The sequence below is a fragment of the Elephas maximus genome, chromosome 2 (genome assembly GCF_024166365.1).
Source record: "Elephas maximus indicus isolate mEleMax1 chromosome 2, mEleMax1 primary haplotype, whole genome shotgun sequence".
NCBI classification, from domain to species: Eukaryota; Metazoa; Chordata; class Mammalia; order Proboscidea; family Elephantidae; genus Elephas; species Elephas maximus.
This window is the reverse complement of record NC_064820.1, coordinates 212,711,228-212,732,545: the sequence shown is the minus strand read 5'-3', so window position 1 is coordinate 212,732,545 and position 21,318 is coordinate 212,711,228. Positions and strand designations below refer to the sequence as shown.

Below are 21,318 nucleotides of genomic sequence, written 5' to 3'. Positions count from 1 at the left end.
GAACAATATTGAATATACCATGGACTGCTAAAAGAATAAACAAATCTGTCTTGGAAGAAGTAGAACCAGAATGCTCCTTAGAAGCAAGGGTGGTGAGACTGCATCTTAGATACTTTGGACGTGTTGTCAGGAGGGATCAGTCCCTGGAGAAGGACCTCATGCTTGGTAAAGTACAGAGTCAGTGGAAAAGAGGAAGATCCTCAACCAGGTGGACTGACACAGTGGCTGCAACAATGAGCTCAAGCATAACAATGATTTTAAGGATGGCACAGGACCGGGAAGAGTTTCATTCTGTTGTGCAGACGGTTGCTATGAGTCGGAAGCAACTTGATGGCACCTAACAACAACAACAACAAGGTTGCCATAAGCAGGAGCTGACTTGGTGACAGCTATCATTTGGAAACCCTGGTGGTGTAGTGGTTAAGTGCTACGGCTGCTAACCAAAGGGTCAGCAGTTCGAATCTGACAGGCGCTCCTTGGAAACTCTGTGGGGCAGTTCTACTCTGTCCTATAGGGTCGTTATGAGTTGGAATCAACTCGAGGGCACTGGGTATCATCATCACTATCAGATGTAGACTTTATAGTCATCATCATAGCTACCCTTTTTATATTGTTTTACAAAAATTTATATCATATACCTTTCTCCACGTTGCTCCATAGTCTTCATAATTATAAAACTTAATATATGCTAGTGGGTCACTAAATCTATATATGTAATTTCCTTAGCTAGTTTAGTCCTCTAACCTGGGGCATTTATACTGTGTCTGATTTTACAAATCACAAATAACACTGAAATGAAATACAGTTTTCTTTTGAAAGATTTCTTTGTTATAAATACTCCAAAGTAATATAAAGAGGAATGGGGTTACCACTGGTTAAATATTGTAAACATTTTTATAGCTCTTCGTAAAAATTGCCATACTGCTTTCTAGAGCACCAGTGAGTAAGCACACAGATCCCACTACAGCCTCAACACTGGGTGTTATACTTTTTTAAAAGTTGGCTTAGTTGATACACATAAAATGTTACTTCCTTCAAATGATATTTTCTTACGTAAAATGGTATCTTATTATTTCTTATTTAAGAGTTTTAATAATCTTAAAAGATCATTACCTCTACTTCCTCTCCTGTTTTCTTATATTCTTTGCTTATTAATTTATTGATATCTTGAATAGTAAATTATTTAGCATAACAGAACTTAAAGGATACAAGGTACAGTATTAATATGGTATCAAATGATAACTGATTTCAAGTTCAATCTAAATACTTTTCTCACTCATGGTGACCTTAAGTACAACAGAACAAAACATTGTCCAGTCCTGCATCATCCTCACAATCGCCAGCATTTTGAGTCCATCGCTGTGGCTACTATGCCAATCCACCTCACCCAGGTTCTTCCATGCCCTCATTGGCCTTCTGCTTCACCAAACACAATGTGCCCCTCTAGCAACTGATTCTTCCTGATGACATATCCAAAGCAAGTGAGTTAGACAATATTTTGTGAGCTCCATTAAGGTTTTCACTGGCTAATTTTCGGAAGTAGATCACCAGACCTTTCTTCCAAGTCTGTCTTAGCCTGGAAGCTCTGCTGAAATCCAGCCACCATGGGTGACCCTGCTGGTATCTGAAATACCAAAGGCATAGTATCCAATCACCACAGTAAGTATGCAAGCCACTGCAGTGTGACAAACTGATAGAAGGGTGGTAGATTTATCGATTATAGATGAGAAACAAATCTGTTAGTCTGTCTATGTCTAGGAATACATGCAAAGATTGGGACCCAAAGTGTAAAAACAACCAAAATATACCAAAATTCCTATTATCTTCAAAATATTTACTGCATCTACTATAATACTATAATAAGCCTTCAATATAAGCTGAGAACCACTATATGTGCATAGCTGCTTCATCATGGGGCATTCACATTTATATGATACTATAATACTATCCTATATGTAACAGTATAATATATACATATATAGCACTTTTACTTTTCAAAAAATGTTAAATAAATGTCTCATTTACTCCTTATAACCCATTAAGGTAAAGAAAAAGTTATCTCCATTTCACCAGCAAAAAAACTGAAGCCCAGAGAGATAAAGTGACTTATCTTACAGTGGTAAGTCATTATCAGAACATCACACTCCAAAAACTAGCTGAAGGTTGTAATAATACCTTACCTGAAGTCGTTCTTGTTCGAAGGACCATATGGGTACAAGCGGGGGCCGTGGCACTATGTGGAGGTGACCCCACAGTGAAAAGGACGGCCCTAGAAGTTGCTGCTGCTGCTCCCATAGGAGGTGTCAGTACAACGCCACAGGGTCCTGTAGGAGCTACAATAAAAAGTTTACAAAATGGTACATTACACCTTGATAGTGTTTATCTCTGGGGATGAGATTACAGTAAGGCTTTCATTTTCCTGTGAGGTATTTTTTCAAAAAAGTATTACTCTTAAAATCAGAAAATTTGATACAGTATATCCATTAAAAACATTTCATACATAAACACAGATGTATATGCGGTTGGATACTGCCCAAACGGACTTTACGTGGTGCATGGCTGTATACAGAAAACTTCTACATCTGAACAACAAAAAGACAAGTAACCTAATCAAAAACTGGGCAAAGGACATGAACAGACACCAAAGAGGATATTCAAATGGCCAACAGACATGAAAAGATGCTCAACACCATTAGCTATCAGAGAAATGCAAATCAAAGGCATGAGATACTATTTTACTCCCACTAGGATGGCAAAGATAAAAAAAAAATCCAGAAAATAACAAGTGTTGGAGGGGATGTGGAGAAATTGGAACCGTCATTCATTACTGCTGGGAATGCAAAATGGTATAGCCATTGTTGTAAACAGTCTGGTGGTTCCTCAAAAAACTAGAGGTAGAATTGCCATCTGACTCAGCAGAGATCGAGCTATATGGAACAGTAGGTGGAAAATCCCCCATATGTCAAGCCAAGAAGAATCAATAAAAATTATCTAAAATGTTTTCACACCCAAACATCTGAAAAACTTTACATTTCTGAGACCACAGAATGGAGGCAGGTGCCAACAACACGAATCATAAATTCAAAAGAAGACATACTGAACGAGATACAGGGGGAAAAAAAAAAAAAAAGCCTCTCAGTGTCCACCTACTCTGCAACACAGCAAAACAAAGGTAAAGCTTCTAATTAAAACAGTGGAAGACAGAGTTCATGAACATCTTACTGGGAGCAAGTACACAGTAAGTAGAAATTAATCATACAGTACTGCTCCCTGTGTGATGCAAACAGTTAAGGACTGAGCCAGCAAAAGGTTGGTTGTTCAAAACCACTCAGAGAGGCACTTCGGAAGAAAGGTCTGGTGATCTGCTTCTTGAAGGTCACAGTCATAAAAACCTTACAGAACATGGTTCTACTCTGACACACATGGGGTTGCCGTGTTCACTCAAGAGCAACTGGTTTATTGTTACATAAGATATATAAAATGACAGTTACTCTATTTAATATAATATCTTTATGATTTTATTTTAGCAGGTATAAAAGTATTTAAGGATCTTCATGGTTAAAATGTAACACTCAGTCAACCGAATGATCTTTTCCCTAAGGTCTTAAGTTTCTTTATCAACAGTTTTTATTTTCAGGAACTGAAACTTCATACTCATGTCAATGAGAAACATTAATAACAGGCATGTTACTTTGATCTTAAGGCTTTTCTTTCCCATGAAACCAAATATTAACTGTAAAAATTCCTGACCAAATCCTGCCAGAGGCTTTTTTTTTTTTTTTTACTGTTCAAAGCCAGGCTTTCTGAACTTAAATTTCAAGAGGTGGAAGGAGGGCCAGAGATAACCTTATGACCCAAGATAACAGTTGATCTCAGTACGAGGGGGAGGGCAGGGTTCAGTCAATCATGTTAAGATTGGCGAATGGCTGATCTTCTATTCTTCTCCTTCCTCTTCTCTTCATAAACCTCACTGTAACTGCTTTTATTTGGAATCAGAGTGGTATCCCTATATGCATATAGAACAACTGCTCAGAATGAACCTTATATCTCAGTTTCTTTGAGTTTTGGTTATTTTTAACACTGAGAAATATAAATTGGTATAATTTCAAATGATAATTAAAATTCAAAAGACTTACATGTGGAAGACAGAAAGGAAAGGAAGGACATAAAAAGAAAACTCCAAGTTATCAAAGATGCATTTTATGCCTAAATATTCTTTAAGAAAAAAAATCTGGACTCACATACATTAACTTCAACTTAACTTATAATGTATATTCATGTAGAATTTACAAGCTCTGTAAAATTTATTTACAAAGGAGAATGAGACACAATATGGTCATTCAAGCAAGCTGTTTTCAAAAATTGTCCCAGGAGTCTAGGAAGATGGCGACATAAACAGACCATCTTACTGACCCTCCCCAACAAATAAAACAAGAAATATATGGAAACACTGCTTGGATTTCAGAGACTCTGAATTGAGGAACAGAGAAAAGGAGTGGGAAACTACAAAGAGGCAAGAAGTAACAGATCAACAACATGCACATGCAGCAGGAACATCGCTTTTCCCACCACCCGTCCCCCTCCTCCAAGGCACACAGGCCTCAGGCTGCTGTGAACTGCAGAAGTGGTCCCAGAAGGGGAGCCCACTTCCCTAACCACCACAGCCCCTGCCTGTACAAACAGATAGGACCCCAAGCTTTTGCTCTAAAATCAACAAGGCAGACTTCCCCAAGGGTCCAAATACCACAAGTGGATGACTTTAAAAAAGAGAAATTTATTCTCTCACAGTCTAGTAGGCTACAAGTTCAAATTCAGGGCATGGGCTCCAGTGGAAGGCTTTCTCTCTCCCTGTTGGCTCCGGAGGAAGGTCCCTGTCATCAATCTTCCCCCGGCTGAGGAGCTTCTCAGGCGCAGGGACCCCAGGTCCAAAGGACACACTCTGCTCCCAGTGCTGCTTTCTTGGTGGTATGAGATGCCCCCTCCACCCCTCTGCTCCCTTCTCTTTCCTGTTATCTCTTGTAAGATAGAAGATGGTGCAGGCCACACCCCAGGGAAACTCCTTTTACATTGGATCAGGGGTGTGACCTTAGTAAGGGTGTTACTATCCCACCCTAATTTTCTTTAACATAAACTTATAATCACAAAATGGAGGACGAACAACACAATACTGGGAATCATGGCCTAACCAAGTTGACACATATTTTCAGGGGACACAATTTAATCCATGACAGTAAGCAAAGGCCAAATACTCTGCCCCTCTAAGAGTTTTCTGCAGAAAGTAGTACAGACAAAACCACTAAATACTGGAGAAAACTGAAAAAGTTAACATGCTTGAAAATTACAACACCCCAATAAAAAAATCACAAAACACACGAAGAAGAGAGAAATAATGGCCCATTCAAATGAACATGACAAAGGGAGTGAAAGTGCATCTAGGGATGTCCAAATAATGGGGAAAAAAAAAAGGGAAGAATATGATACAACTACATTAAATATACTTAAAGAGCTAAGGGAAAACAAAGGGTCACTATGAGTCAGAATCAACTTGACAGCAAGGGTTTTTTTTTTTCTTTTTTCTTTAAGGGAAAACATAGAGCTAAAAGAAATAAGGAAAACATTGCATGACCAAAATGACGATCTACGACAAGACTTACTGCCTGTGAAAGGGACAATAACTGAAATGAGAGATACAACAGAAGGATTTACCAACAGATTTAACCAGGGAGAAGAAAAAAATCAGCAAATTGGAGGATAAGATAGTTACAATTGCAGTTGCTGAAGAGAAATGAGAATGGAGGCTCAAGAAGGCTGAGCATAGTTTAATGGAATTCTGTGACAACAACAAGAGGCCTAATACATGCATCACGGTAATTCCAGAGGGGGATAAGAGAGAGAAAGGGACAGAAAGAATATCTGAAGACCTAATGACATAAAATTTCCCCAATCTAATGAAGGAAATGAAACTACACATCCAAAAGCCTCAAAGAGCTCCAAGCCAGGATAAACCCAAAGAGATCTACACCAAGACACGTCACAGTAGTGCTCAAAAAGTACATATAAAGAAAGAAACCTGAAAGTAATGACAAGAGAAGCAAACAGTCATAGACAACGGATCCTCAATAAGATAAATTGACTATTTCTCCTCAGAAACACTGGGGGCCAGAAGGCAATGGAATGATATGTTTAAAGTGCTGAAAGAAAAAAACTGTCATTTAAGAATACTATACTCAGCGAAACTATTCTTCCAGAATGAGGGTAAAATTAAAACATTCCCAGACAAACAGAAGCTGAGAGAGTTCATAACCACCAGACCAGACCTGCAAAAAATACAAGAGTTTTGTAGATGGAAGGAGAAAGACACTAGAAAGTAATTCAAAGCTATACATAAAAAGAAAGATCTCTAATAAAGGGAAATGCATGGACAAATATAAGGGCTAGTAATAAGGAATTCATGTTTGGTAATTCTAAATGTTTTGTCCTTTGTATTTTTTTAATAACAAATATATAAAAAGCAAGAATAAAATTATGTTACAGGGCACATGAAATATAAAGATGTAATTAGTGATAATAACAACAATAGGAGGGAAGGAATGGTATAGACACAGAATTTTTTGTATGTTACTTAAGCTGGTACCAACTTACCTGGAACGTTATAAATACAAACCATTAAATGTAATATTCATGGTAACCACTAAAGAAATACCTAAAATACACATGAAAAAGGAAAGAAGGGGACGAAAATGCTCACTACAATAAACCAACAAAACACAAAAGCAAGCAGTAGTAAAAGACAAAGAAGGCTTAAGACACTCAAAAAAAAAAAAAAAAAAACCAAAAAACAAAATGGCAAAGTCACTTATCAATAATTACAGCAAATACAAAGGACTAAATGCACCAATCAAAAGGCAGAGTGGCAAAATGGATAAAAAAACATGATCCAAATATATGCTATTTATAAGAGACACACCTCAAACCCAAAGATAGAAATAGGTTGAAAGTGAAATGATGGAAAAAAATATTCCATGAAAATAATAGCCAAAAAAGAGTGTGGGTGGCAATCTTAGAATCAGACAAAGTAGGCATTAAGACAAAATCTTTCAGAAGAGATAAAGATGGACATTATATAGTGATAAAAGGATCAATTAATCAAGAAGACTAAATGATCATTAATATATATCCACCAAACATGGGGACACCTAAATATATAAAGCAAACACTAACGGAATTGAAAGAAGTAGTAGATAGTACTACAATAATAGTTAGAGACTTCAATATACCACTTTCACTACTGGATAAAACATCTACAAGAAGATCACCAAGGAAATAGAGGACTTCCATGACACTACAAACCAGGTAGACTTAATAGACATATAGAGAACACTCCACCCCAAAACAGCACAATATATATTCTACTCCAGTGCACAGGGATCATTCTCCAGGACAGACCACATATTGGTCACAAAGCAAGTCTTGACAAATTTAAAAAGACTGAAATCACACAAAGCATTTTCTCTGACCACAACGGAGTGAAGCTACATCAATAACAGAAAAAAAAAAAAAACATGGAAAATACACAAACATATGAAAATTAAACAACACGCTAATAAACTACCAATGGGTCAAGGGGAAATCAAAAGAGAAATCACATATTTCCTACAGTCAATGAAAATGAAAGCACAACATACCAAAATTTATGAGATGCAGCAAAGACAGTACTCAGAGGGAAACATATACCAATAAATGCCTACATGAAGAAAGAATAAAAATCTGAAACTGACACAGCCTAATTCAACAACTCCAGGAACTGGAAAGAGAAGAGCAAACTAATCCTAAACATTTCAGAATTAGGGAAAAAAGAAAGATCAGAGCATAAATAAATAAAATTGAACACAGAAACACAACAGAGGGAATCAATAAAACCAGAAGTTCGTTCTTTAAAAAGATGAATAAAATCAGCAAACCTTTACCTAGACTGGCAAAGAAAAGATGCAAATAACCAAAATGAAAGATGGGACGTTACAATTGACCTGACAGAAATAAACAGAATTATGAGAGAGTATTATAAACAACTGTATGGCAACAAACTGGATAACCTACAAGAAATGGAGAGAATTTTTACAAGCACACAACCCACCCAAACTGACAAAAAAGGAAATACAAAGTCTCAACACACCCACCCCAAGTTACGAAATCGAATCAGTGGCTAAAAGCCTCCAAACAACAAAAAGTCCTGGACCAGATGGCTTCACTGGGGAATTCTATCAAACGTTTAGAGAAGAATTCACACCAATACTGTTTAAACTCTTCCAAAGGATACAGAAGGAAAGACTACTCGCTAATTCATTCAATGAAGCAAATATAACACTGATACCCAAACCACACAAAGACACCATATGAAAAGAAAATTATAGGCCAGTATCTTCCATGAATATAGATGAAAAAATCCTCAACAAAATACTAGTGAACAGAATCTGACAGCATATTAAAAGAGTTGTATACCATGACCAAGTGGGATTTATTAAGGGAATGTAGGGCTGGTCCAACATAAGAAAATTAATCAATATAATACACCATACCAATAAAACAAAGGAAAAGAACCACATGATCATCTCTATGATGTAGAAAAAGAATTCAATAAAACCCATTACCCTTTCTTAATGAAAGCCCTGAAAGAGACTGGAATAGAAGGGAAATCCCTCGGTATGATTCAGGGCATACATGAAAAGCCAACAGCCAACATTATACTTAATGGAGAAAGACTGAGAGCTTTCCCCTTGGAATTAGCAAAAAGACAAGGGTGCCCACTCTCACCACTTCTACTCAACACTGTATTAGAAGTTGTAGCCAGAACACTAAGACAAAAATGAGAAATGAAAAGTATTCAAATTGGAAAAGTAAAATTATCTCTATTCATGAATGATATGACCCTACATATAGAAAACCCGAGTCCACAAGAAAACTTTCAGAGCTAAAAGAGGAATTTAGCAAAGTTGCAGGGTATGAGGTTAACTGTAACAAAATTAGTTGAGTTTCTATACACCAGCAATGAGAAACAAAACTAGGGAAATTAGAGAAACGATTCCATTTACAGTAGCATCTAGGAGAATACCTAGGAATAAATATAATAAAGGACATGAAGAGCTTACACAATGAAAATTATAAAACATTGCTGAAAGAGAATAAAGAAGACTTAAATAAACAGAAAGACGTTCTGTGTTTTTGGGTTGGAAGGTTTAGTGTTAATATGTTAATACTACCCAAAGTGATCTACAGATTCAACGCAATCCCAATCAAAATTCCAACAGCCTACCTACAGAAATGGAAAAAACAATCCTCAACTTCATGTGGAAAGGCAATGAAGCTGCCTCCGAGGCTTCCTCTGCTCCACTGCAATTTCCTCCCCGTTCACAGCACCCAACTCAATTGCGGCTCTAACTAGGGTTTGAATTTGGAGCTGGACTCCCGCACACGTGCAAACCAAGACCTTGGCGCATGTGTGGGACCCGAGGAGCCGTGGCCCGGGACTTGACCCTGGACGTGAACTTCATTGGCGAGGAAGATATTCTTTGGCACATAGCTGCACTCGAGCCCATCTGTAAAGCGAAAGTTTCCTTCCTTTACAAATGACTCAGCACCTGGATCTCCGAATATGAACATGGGAGGGATCAGGGTGTTGGAATAAACCAAAACCCACTGCCGCTGAGTCGATTCCAACTCACAGCGACCCTACAGGACAGAGTAGAACTGCCCGGTAGAGTTTCCAAGGAGTGCCTAGCAGATTCGAACTGCCAACCTTTTGGTTAGCAGCCATAGCACTTAACCACTACACCACTAGGGTTTCCAACATATGAATAGATGCTCAAACTCATTAGCCATCAGAAAGATGCAAATCAAATTCACAATGAGATACCGTTTTACTCCCACTAGGATGGCTCGAAAAGACAAAGTCAAGTATTATAATGAATATGCAAAGACCTTAAGTTAGAAAACCAAAAAGGAAAGAACACACTTGACTTTTCTCAAGCTGAAAGAACTAAAGAAAAATTCAAGCCTTGAGTTGCAATACTGAAGGATTCTACAGGGAAAATATTGTACAATGCAGGAAGCATGAAAAGAAGATGAAGGGAATACTGAGTCACTGTACCAAAAAGAACTGGACAACGTTCAACCATTTCAAGAGGCAGAATATGACCAGAACCAACGGTACTGAAGAAAGCAGTCCAAGCTGCATGGAAGGCACTGGTGTAAAACAAGGCTCCAGGAATTGACAGAATACCAATTGAGATGTTTCAACAAATGGATACAGCACTGGAGGTGCTCACTCATCTGTGTCAAGAAATTTGGAAGGCAGCTTCCTGGCCAACTGACTGGAAGAAATCTGTATTTATGCCCTTCCAAAGCAAGAGGGTATAAAAGAATGTGGAAATTATCAAACTATCATATACAAGTAAAATTTTACTAAAGATCACCAAAAAGTGGTTGCAGATGTACATCGACATGGAAATTCAAGCCAGATTCATAAGAGGATGCAGAATGAGGAATATTATTGCTGATGTCAGATGGATTTTGGCTGAAAGCAGAGAATACCAGAAAGACATTTACTCGTGTTTTGATAACTATGTAAAGGCATTTGACTGTGTGGATCATAACAAATTATGGGTAACACTGTAAAGAATGAGAGTTCCGGAACATTTCTTTGTGCTGATGTGGAAACTGTACACAGACCAAGAGGCAGTCATTTAAACAGAAAAACGGGATACCGCATTGTTTAAAGTCAGGAAAGGTGTACATCAAGGTTTTATCCTTTCACCATGCTTATTCAATCTGTATGTTGAGCAAATAATCTAAGAAGCTGGATTATATGAAGAACGTGGCATCAGGATTGCAGGAAGCCTCATTAACAACCTGCAATATCCAGATTACACAACCTTGCTTGCTGAAAGTGAAGAAGACTTGATGAACTTACTCATGAAGATCAAAAACCACAACTTCCAAGTATGGAGTGCACCTCAACATAAAGAAAACAAAAATCCTCACAATCGGACCAATAAGCAACATCATGATAAACAGAGAAAGTATTGAAGTTGTCAAGGATTTGATTTTATTTGGATTCACAATTAAGGCACATTAAGCTACAGTCAAGAAATCAAATGACGTATTGCATTGGACATCTGCTGCAAAAGACCTCTTTAAAGTGTTAAAACAACAAAGATGTCACTTTGAGGACTAAGGTATGCCCAACCCAAGTAATGGTATTTTCAATCGTCTTACATGCATGGGAAAGCTGGACAATGAATAAAGAAGACCAAAGAACTGACGCCTTTGAATCATGTATTGGCAAAGAATACTGCGTATGTCACACACTGCCAGAAGAATGAAGAAACCTGTCTTGGAAAAAGTACAGCCAGAATGATCCCTGGAAGAAAGGATGGTGACACATTTTCTCACTTACTCTGGACATGTTATCAGGAAGGATCAGTCCCTGGAGAAGGACATCATGCTTGGTAAGGTAGAAAAGGGTCACCGAAAAAGAGGAAGACTCTCAAAGCGATAGACTGACACAGTGGCTGCAACAAGGGTTCAAGCATAGCAATGATTGTGAGGATGGTGCAGGAACAGGCAGTGTTTTGTTGTACACAGAGTGTGAGTCAGAACCAACTCAACAGCAGCTAACAACAGGATGGCTAATATAAAACAGAAAATAAGAAATGTTGGTGACGATGTGGGGAAACTGGAACACTTACTCATTGCTGGTGGCAGTGTAAAATGGTACAGCTGTTTTAGGAAAGTGCTGCAGTTCCTCAAAAACTAAAATTAGAACTACCATATGATCCAGCAATTCCAATCCTAGGTATATAGACAAAAAGCTTGAAAGCAGGGCCTCAAAGATAGACTTCTTTTAGCACTATTCACAACAACCAAAAGGTGGAAACAACCTAAATGTCCATTGACAGGTGAATGGATAAACAAAATGCAGTACATACATACAATGGAATACTACTCAACCAGTAGGAGAAATGAAGTCGTGATACATGCTACATATGGATGGAGCTGGAAGACATTTTGCTGTGTGAAATAAGTCAATCACTAAAGGACAAATACTGAACAATCTCACTTATATAAAAAGACAAGAAAAGCAAATGTATAGAGGCCAATGTTCGTAGTAGTTACCAGGGGTGAAGGGAGAGGGAAAGAGGGGTTAACAATGATGAAAAAAATCACACTGATCAAGGGTAGGGTTGCAAAGCCTATTACTGTAATTGCTGTCAATAAGTTGTAAAAAGCTGAATTGGCAATAGGTGTGTAATAGATACAGATTTACAACAACAAAAACAAAAAAGAATACCTGCTTAGGCTGCTTATGTACAACCAAACACCTCATGGGATTGGATCCTTGTTTTGGAGGTTTATGGTTACGTTTTCATGGGACATTCCAGTTAACTGGCCTAATAACATGTTCAGCACTTCTGTTCTACCTCCTAGTTCATGCGTAGTGCCTGGGGTCTTAAAAACTTACAAGCAGCCATCCAAGGCAGAACAATTGATGACTATTCACCTGGAGCAACAGACGAAGAAGGAGAGTCAGGAATAAGATTAGGATATGGTGGCTAAGTGCCTCCATGAACAATCTCCTTTGTCATGAAACCAAAATAACTGGATGGTGCCCAGTTACCATTACTGAACATTTTGATCAAAGATTCTATAGAAGAATCCTGATCAAACAGGGGAAACATACAGAACAGAATTTCAAATTCTCATAGGCTCTAGACCTTAAAGCTTAAACCAAAAACATCCTCTGAAGTCATCTTAAAACTAAACAGTAGTTTGGCTTAACTAGTAAAATAGGCCTGCCTTGAGCATTACGCTCTTTTAAGAACTATTTGTATGGGATCAAGTTGACAATAGCAAATTGAAAGATTAGATAGGAACCTTAGGGGGCAGTGAGTTTATGTTAACGAGGGAGGAGCAACTCATAAAATGAGGGCGAAAATGGCTGTACAACTAGAAGAATGTAATCAATGTTCCTTATACATGTACAAACTGTTCAGCTGGTGTGTGTTTTGCTGTGTACACTCTCAATGACAACAAAATAAATAAAATTTAGAAGAAAAAACAATCTATGGAGCAAAAAAGTTTGTAGGCAGCTATTCAAGGTACAACAATTGGTCTCTACTCACCCGGAACAACAGAGGAAGAAGGAGAGTCAGGAATAGAAGGAAGATATGCAATGTGTGGGCTAACTGCCTCCACAAAAAACTGCCTCATTTTCCGTTAGACCAAAAGAACTGAATGGTGCCTGGCTACCGTCACTGAACATTTTGATCAAAAATTCCACAGAAAAATCCTGATCAAAGGTGGAAATATTACAGAATAGCATTTCAAATTCTCACGTAATCCAGACATTGTGGAGTCACGGGAGCTAATGAACTCAAACTACTGCTCTGAGATAATCTTTAAACCTTAACCCAAAAAACATCCCCTGAAGTCTTCTTAAAACCAAACAATAGTTTAACTTAACAAGTAAGGAGTGTCTGCATTGGGTATTATGCTCTTTTAAGAACTACCTACGTAGGATAAAATTGACAACAACAACTGCGAAGATTAGATAGGAACCTTAAAAACAAACAAAAAAAAACAAACCCCTTGCCACTGAGTCAATTCCCACTCATAAGGACCCTACGACACAGCAGAACTGCCCCATATGGTTTCCAAGGAGCGCATAGTGAATCTGAATAACTGACCTTTTGGTTAGCAGCCGTAGCTTGCCACCAGGGCTTCCAGATAAGAACCTTAAATTGGGGGCAGTTAATTAATGTCAATGGGGGAAGAACAATCCTCAGAAAGAGAGGGTGAGAACTGCTGCAAAACTCGAAGAATGTAACAAATGTCACCGAATCCTGTATGTAGAAATGGGTGAATTAACATATGTTTTGTTGTGCATATTCTCAGTTACAACAAAAGAGACAGAAACCCTATAAGTAACATTATACTCATGATTTCCCCTTTACATTGGAAACAAGGTAAGGATATTCTACCAAAGATTACAAAAGCAGTTTTTGAATGCTGTTAAACACAAAGTTTCAAAATCACAAAAACAAAAATTCTCTATTAGTCATCTAGTGCTGCTATAACAAAAACACCACAAGTACATGACTTTAACAAAGATATTTTCTCACAGTCTAGTAGGCGAGAAGTCCAAATTCAGGGCATCGGCTCCAGAGGAAGGCTTTCTCTTTATGTCGGCTCTGGAGGAACGTCCTTCTCATAGATCTTCCCCTGGACTAGAAGCTTCTCTGCATAGGAACCCCAGGTCCAAAGGACGTGCTCTGCTCCCAGTGCTTCTATCTTGGTGGTATGAGCTCCCCAAATCTCTGCTTGCTTCCCTTTCCTTTTATCTCTTGTAAGATAAAAGGTGGTGCAGGCCACACCCCAGGGAAACTCCCTGTACACTGGATCAGGGATGTGACCTGAGCAAGAGTATTACATCCCACCCTAATCTTCTTTAAACACAGGCAGAGATTATGATTTATAACACACAGGAAAACCATAAAATGGAGGACACTGAGATTCATTGCCTAACCAAGATGACACATATTTTGGGGGGACACAATTCGACCCATGACCCTCTCTAAAATAATGTATTCCTTTAATGTAATGCCAATCAACATGCCAACAAAATTATTTGGGAACTTGGCAAAATAATACTTAAGCAAAGGAGCCCCGGTAGTGCAACGACTAAGCGCTCAGCTGCTAACTGAAAGGTTGACAGTTGGAACCCACCCAGCAGCTCCACAGGAGAAAGAACTGGCAATCTTCACCCATAAAATTACAGCCTAGAAAACACTATGGGGCAGTCCTACTTTGGGCCATCACTATGGGTCTAAATCAACTCAACAGCAATAACCTATCCTTTGCTTCAGAAGGAATATCTCAACATGTCTGTCATGGACTAAATTATATTCCCCCAAAAATATGCGTTATCAATTGGGCTGGGCCATGATTCCTGGTATTGTCTTGATTTTCCTGCATATTGTAAATCCTGCATCTATGATGTTAATGAGGGAGGATGGGAGGCAGTTATCTTAGTGAGGCAGGACACAATCTAGAAGACTGGATTGTGACTTGAAGCAATCTCTTGAGACATAAAAGAAGCAAGCAGAGAGACAGGTGGACCTCATATCACCAAGAAACCACTGCTGGGAGCAGAGCACATCATTAGGACCTGAGGTTCCTGTGCTGAGATGCTCCCAGACCAAGGGGAGGCTGATGCATTATAAAGACCCTCCTCCAGAGCCAACAAAGAAAGAAAGCCTTCTCCTGGAGCTCACACCCTGAATTTGGACTTCTAGCCTACTGGACTGTGAGAGAAGGGACTTCTCTTTGTTATAGCCATCCACCTGTGGTGTTTCTGTTATAGCAGCACTAGATGACCAAGATAACACCCTACACCACTGAACCCCTAAAAATTTCACTGAAGTGGAAGGCACCTGAATTTCTGTCAGAAATTCTACCATGCAAATGTTTTTCCAAGAAGTTCAATCAGTGATGACATTTCTTACTTACTAGGCCCAGTAAGCATAATGCCATCAAATGCAGTGGACTACTGTGACATTTTGCAGAAGGGAAAGGCGATCAAAGTCCCCATGGACTAAACTATGATATAGGGCTGGAGAACTGACATAGCCCTGAGGTAGGACACTAAAGGTGTATTGTGGTCTTCTTAGCTGAAGCCAAATTGCTTTTCATCATCCTTCAAAACAGGTACAGAGAACTTCCAGACAACATGGCACTACAGACAGAAGCACCATGCAGTCCTTCCACAGCAAAGACCCAAAATACTAAGTAAAACACAGACAAATGTCAATCCTTGAACCCTAAGGGTCAAATGAAAAGATAAAGAACTCAGCCAAGGCCTGAACAGAATAAGGAACTGACAGAGAAAAGAGAATGAGGAGAGATACATGCTGAGGTCCCCTATCAGCTAATGCAGCAAGGATTTGCCATCTTGGACTCCTGTTGGAGATCGGTGGATAGGGAGTATGGGAACTGAGCTTCACAAAGCTCCCAGCAGGAGATGGAACACCCAGTAATGAGCAATATATGCTTTCTAACCCCTATCCTTCTCCCCCCACTCAACCTCCCCTCCTTCATAGCTGGCTGCAGTGGCTTTGCTGGCCAAGAAGTGCAGGGTCCGTTACACATGGATTCACTCCACCTGCACTGGAGATCAGCAGACAGGGAGTACAGGAAAGCAGCTTCCAGGAGTTCCTAGTAAGAGAATGAGCACCTGCTGGACCTACCCTGCTGTACCAAAGCTGAGCAACTGGACCTGACCACTGGACAAGGAGGTGAAAAGTACTGTGCCCACAGATGAGCAAACAACAAATAACATACAGCCCGCCTGCTCAGACATAACCAAACAAAACAAAAAAGCAGGACGAAACAAATCTACAACCAATAAATGAAGAAAATAACTACTGAATGTCACAAAGACAAAAGAAAATATGAAAACATATAAAAAACCAGGACAGGATGGTTCCACTAGGCATCGAAAATAAAACACCAGATGAGCTTCCACTAGAAGAAAAGGCACTAGAACCATCTGATAGGAAATTCAAATCTCTAATATTCAGAGCTATCTATGTTCAAGCAATAAGCAGACAAAAATTAGGGAAAAACAGACAAAAATCATGGAAAAGGCAGACAAATTCACAGAAAATACAGAAAGCAAAATAGTAGAATTCAATAAAATAATACAGGAACAAAATAAACTCACAACTAGAAATCATACAAAAACAACCATCAGAAATGAAAAAGATAAACAAGATTTCAGATATGGACAGTGTCATAGCAGGGCTGAGGAGCAGGTTTGAACCTGAAGACAGGATCAGCGAAGTGGAAGACAAACATTTGAATAAAACTCTGAGAAAAATCAGAAAAAAGACCAAAGAAAAATGAAGAAACCCAGAGAATTACATCAGATACAATTCAAAAGCAAAAATTTGCAGGCGATCGAAGTTCCAGAACGGGGAGAAAATGGGAAACACAGAGAGGATCATTGAAGAATTGCTGACAGAAAGCTTCCTTAATATCATGAAAGATGAAACAGTGACCATCCAAGATGCTAAACAGATCCCATACAGGATAGACCACAAAAGAAAATGACCCAGGCATATCATAAACACACTTGCTAAAACCAAGGACAAAGAGAGACTCCTGAGAACAGCTTGAGAAAAATGAAAAGTCACATACAAAGGAAAAACAATAAGACCAAACTCTGATTATTTGGCAGAAACCATGCAGGTAAGAAGGCAATGGGATGACATATATAAAACCTTGAAAGAAAAAAATTGTCAGCCAACAATAATACATCCTGTGAAATTATCATTCAAATATTATGGTGAAATTAGAATATTTCCAGATAAACAAAAATTAAGGGCATATGTAAAAACCAAACCAAACTTATAAGAATTACTGAAGGGAGTCCTTCGTTCTGAGAACAAACAATATCAGACCACAGCCTGAATGGAGGATAGAAGACTGTACCACCCAGGTAACAACCTAGGAAATGAACTCTCAAGGACTATCCAAAACCAAGAGTTACAACAGGGAACCAAAGAGCTTAACGTGTAAATGACAACAATGTCAGAACAATAAAAGAGGGAATAAATGGCATAGGTATAGAATTTTCTAATGGAGAGGAAGGAAAGGCAATACCAAGTAATAACAGACTGCATCAAACATAGGACGGTAAGGGTAAATTTCAATGTAACCAAGAAAAAAGTTAACAAACCTACTCATCAAAAAAAAAAGAAAAACATAAAGTCTAACTAAAAACAGAATTTACAAAAACAGAAGAAATGAAAAAAAAATCCATAAACAAAAGGAATTCAGTACAGGAGAGTAAAAGGTCCAAAGAAAACATCAGCACTATACACACACAAAAAAACAGTATACTACGACAGCAATAAACTCATACCTATCAATAATTACACTGATGTAAACGGCCTAAATGCACCCAGGAAGAGACAGAGAGTGACAGAATGCATTAAAAAAACAGATCCATCAATATGGTGTCTACAAGAAACACACCTTGGAAACAATGACGTAAATTTATTAACAATTAAAGGATGGCTCTTCTTCAACATTGTGTTGGATATCCTAGCCACAGAAATTAGGCTAGATAAATAATGGGCACCCAGACTGGCAAGGAAGAAGTAAAAGTATCTCTATTTGCAGATGACATGATCTTATATACAAAAACCCTAAGGAATCCTCAAGAAAACTACTGAAACTAACAGAAGAATTCAGCAGAGTAGAGTATCCGGATACAAGATAAACATATAAAAATCAGTTGGATTCCTCTACACTAACAAAAAGAACATCGAAGAGGAAATCGCCAAATCAATACCATTTACAGTAGCCCCCAAGAAGATAAAACACATAGGAATAAATCTTACCAGATATGTAAAAGACCTATACATAGAAAACTACAAGACACTACTGCAAGAAACCCAAAGAGACCTATGCAAGTGGAAAAACATACCTTGTTCATGGACAGGAGGACCCAACATTGTGAAAATGTCTCCTCTACCCAAAGTGATCTATGGATACAGTGCAATTCCGATCCAAATTCCACCAACAATTTTACTGAGATAGAGAAACAAATCACCAGCTTCATATGGAAGGGAATGAGGCCCTGGATAAGTAAAGCATTACTGAAAAAGAAGAGCAAACTGGGAGGCCTCACTCTACCTGATTTTAGAACCTACTATACTAAAATTTTTATACTGCCACAGTAGTTAAAACAGCCTGGTGTTGGTACAACAAGAGATACATAGACCAATGGAACAGAACTGAGAAACCAGACATAAATCCACCCACATATGAGCAGCTGATATCTGAAAAGGCCCAAAGTCAGATAAATGGGGGAAAGACGGTCTTTTTAACAAATGGTGCTGGCATAACTGAATATCTATCTGCAAAAAAATGAAACAAAACCCATACCTCACACCATGCACCAAAACTAACTCAAACTGGATCAAAGACCTAAATATAAACAATATAAGATTATGTAAGAAAAAATAGGGACAACACTAGGAGACCTAATACTTGGCATAAACAGTATACAAAACATTACTAACAATGCAGAAGAGAAACCAGATAACTGGGAGCTCCTAAAAATCAAACACCTATGCTCATCCAAAGAGTAAAAAGACTTCCTACAGACTGGGAAGAAGTTTTTAGCTATGACATTTTTGATCAATGTCTGATCTCTAAAATCTACACAATACTGCCAGAACTCAACTACGAAAAGACAAGTAACCCAATTAAAAAATGGGCAAAGTGTAGGAACAGGCACTTCACCAAAAAAGACATTCAGGTACCTAATAGATACATGAGGAAATGCTCATGCTCATTAGCCATGAAAGAAATCAAACCAAAACTACAATGAGATTCCATCTCACCCCAACAAGGCTGGCATTAATCCAAAAAACACAAAATAAGAAATGTTGGAGATGATGTGTAGAGACTGGAACACTTATACACTGCTGGTGGGGAATGTAAAATGGTACAACCACTTTGGAAATCAAATTGGTGCTTCCTTAAAAAACTAGAAATAGAACAACCATACGATCCAGCAATCCCACTCCTTGGAATATACCCTAGAGAAATAAAAGCCTTCACAAGAACAGATATGTGCACACCCATGTTCACTGCAGCACTGTTTACAATAGCAAAAACATGGAAGCAACCAAGATGCCCATCAGCAGATGAATGAATAAATTATGGTATATTCACACAATGGAACATTACTCATTGATAAAGAACAATGATGAATCCGTGAAACATTTCATAACATGGAGGAATCTGGAAGGCATTATGCTGAGTGAAATTAGTCAGTTGCAAAAGGACAAGTATTATGTAAGACCACTATTATAAGAACTCAAGAAATAGTTTAAACAGAGAAAAGAATATTCTTTGATGGTTACGAGAGGGGGAAGGATGGAGGGAGGAAGGGGGTGGGTTTTCACTAATCAGATAGTATATAAGAACTATTTTAGGTGAAGGGAAAGACAACACACAATACAGGAGAGGTCTGCACAACTGGACTAAACCAAAAGCAAAGAAGTTTCCTGAATAAACTGAATGCTTCAAAGGCTAGCGTGGCAGGGGTTTGGGGACCATGGTTTTAGGGGACATCTAAGTCAACTGGCTTAATAAAATCTATTAAGAAAACAATCTGCATCCTATTTTGGAGAGTGGCATCTGGGGCCTTAAACACTAGCAAGTGGCCATCTAGGATGCATCAATTAATCTCAACCCACCTAGAGCAAAAGAGAATGAAGAACACCAAAGACACAAGGTAATTATGAGCCCAAGAGACAGAAAGGGCCACATAAACCAGAGACTACATTAGCCTGAGACCAGAAGAACTAGAGGGAGCCCGGCTACAACCAATGACTGCCGTGACAGGGAACACAACAGAGAACCCCTGAGGGAGGAGAGCAGTGGGATGCAGACCCCAAATTCTCGTAAAAAGACTAGATTTAACGCTCTGACTGAGACTAGAAGGATCCTGGAGGTCACGGTCCCCAGACCTTCTGTTAGCCCAAGTCAGGAATCATTCCCAAAGCCAACCCTTCAGACAGGGATTGGACTGGGGTATGGGATAGAAAATTATACTGAGGAAAAATGAGCTTCTTGGATCTAGTAGACTCATGAGACTATGTTGGCATCTCCTGTCTGAAGGGGAGAGGAATGGGTAGAGGGGGCAGAATGGACACAAAAAGAGAGTGGAGGGAAGGAATATGCTGTCTCATTAGGGGAAGAGTAATTAGGAGTATATAGCAAGGTGTTTATAAATTTTTGTATGAGAGTCTGACTTGTTTTGTAAACTTGCACTAAAGCACAATTAAAAAAAAAAAAAAGGATGTAAAAAAAATATATCAAGCAAACAGCTACCAAAAAGAGCAGAAGCAATCTCAGATCAAATACTTTATAACAAAATCCACCATAAAAGACAAAGAAAGGCACTATATAAAAATTAAAGGGATGATCCATCATGAAGACATAACCAAAATAAATATCTATGCACCCAACGACAGGGCTCCAAAATACATAAAACAAACTCTAACAGCACTGAAAAGAAAAACTGACAGTTTCATAATAATAGTAGGAAACTTCCACACACAACTCTCAGTAAAGGACAGAAAATCTAGAAAGAAACTCAACACAGATATGGAAGAGCTAAAGGGCACAATCAGCCACCTTGACCTCATAGATAAACATAGAACACTCGACCCAACAGCTACA

General features: G+C 38.5%; 1 protein-coding gene across 5 annotated transcripts in view; it reads right to left on the bottom strand.

Moving 5' to 3' along the window:
• Nucleotides 1–21,318, bottom strand: part of ULK2 (unc-51 like autophagy activating kinase 2) — a 177,241-nt gene that overhangs the window by 36,636 nt on the left and 119,287 nt on the right. For all 5 annotated transcript variants that reach the window (XR_007516206.1, XR_007516207.1, XR_007516208.1 and 2 more), the window contains one exon: nt 2,181–2,333. Coding sequence is in view for 1 of the 5 variants with exons in the window: in XM_049874618.1 (XP_049730575.1) it covers nt 2,181–2,333 (153 nt within the window). In the remaining 4 variants the exon portion in view is untranslated. The remainder of the gene's footprint in view (nt 1–2,180; nt 2,334–21,318) is intronic.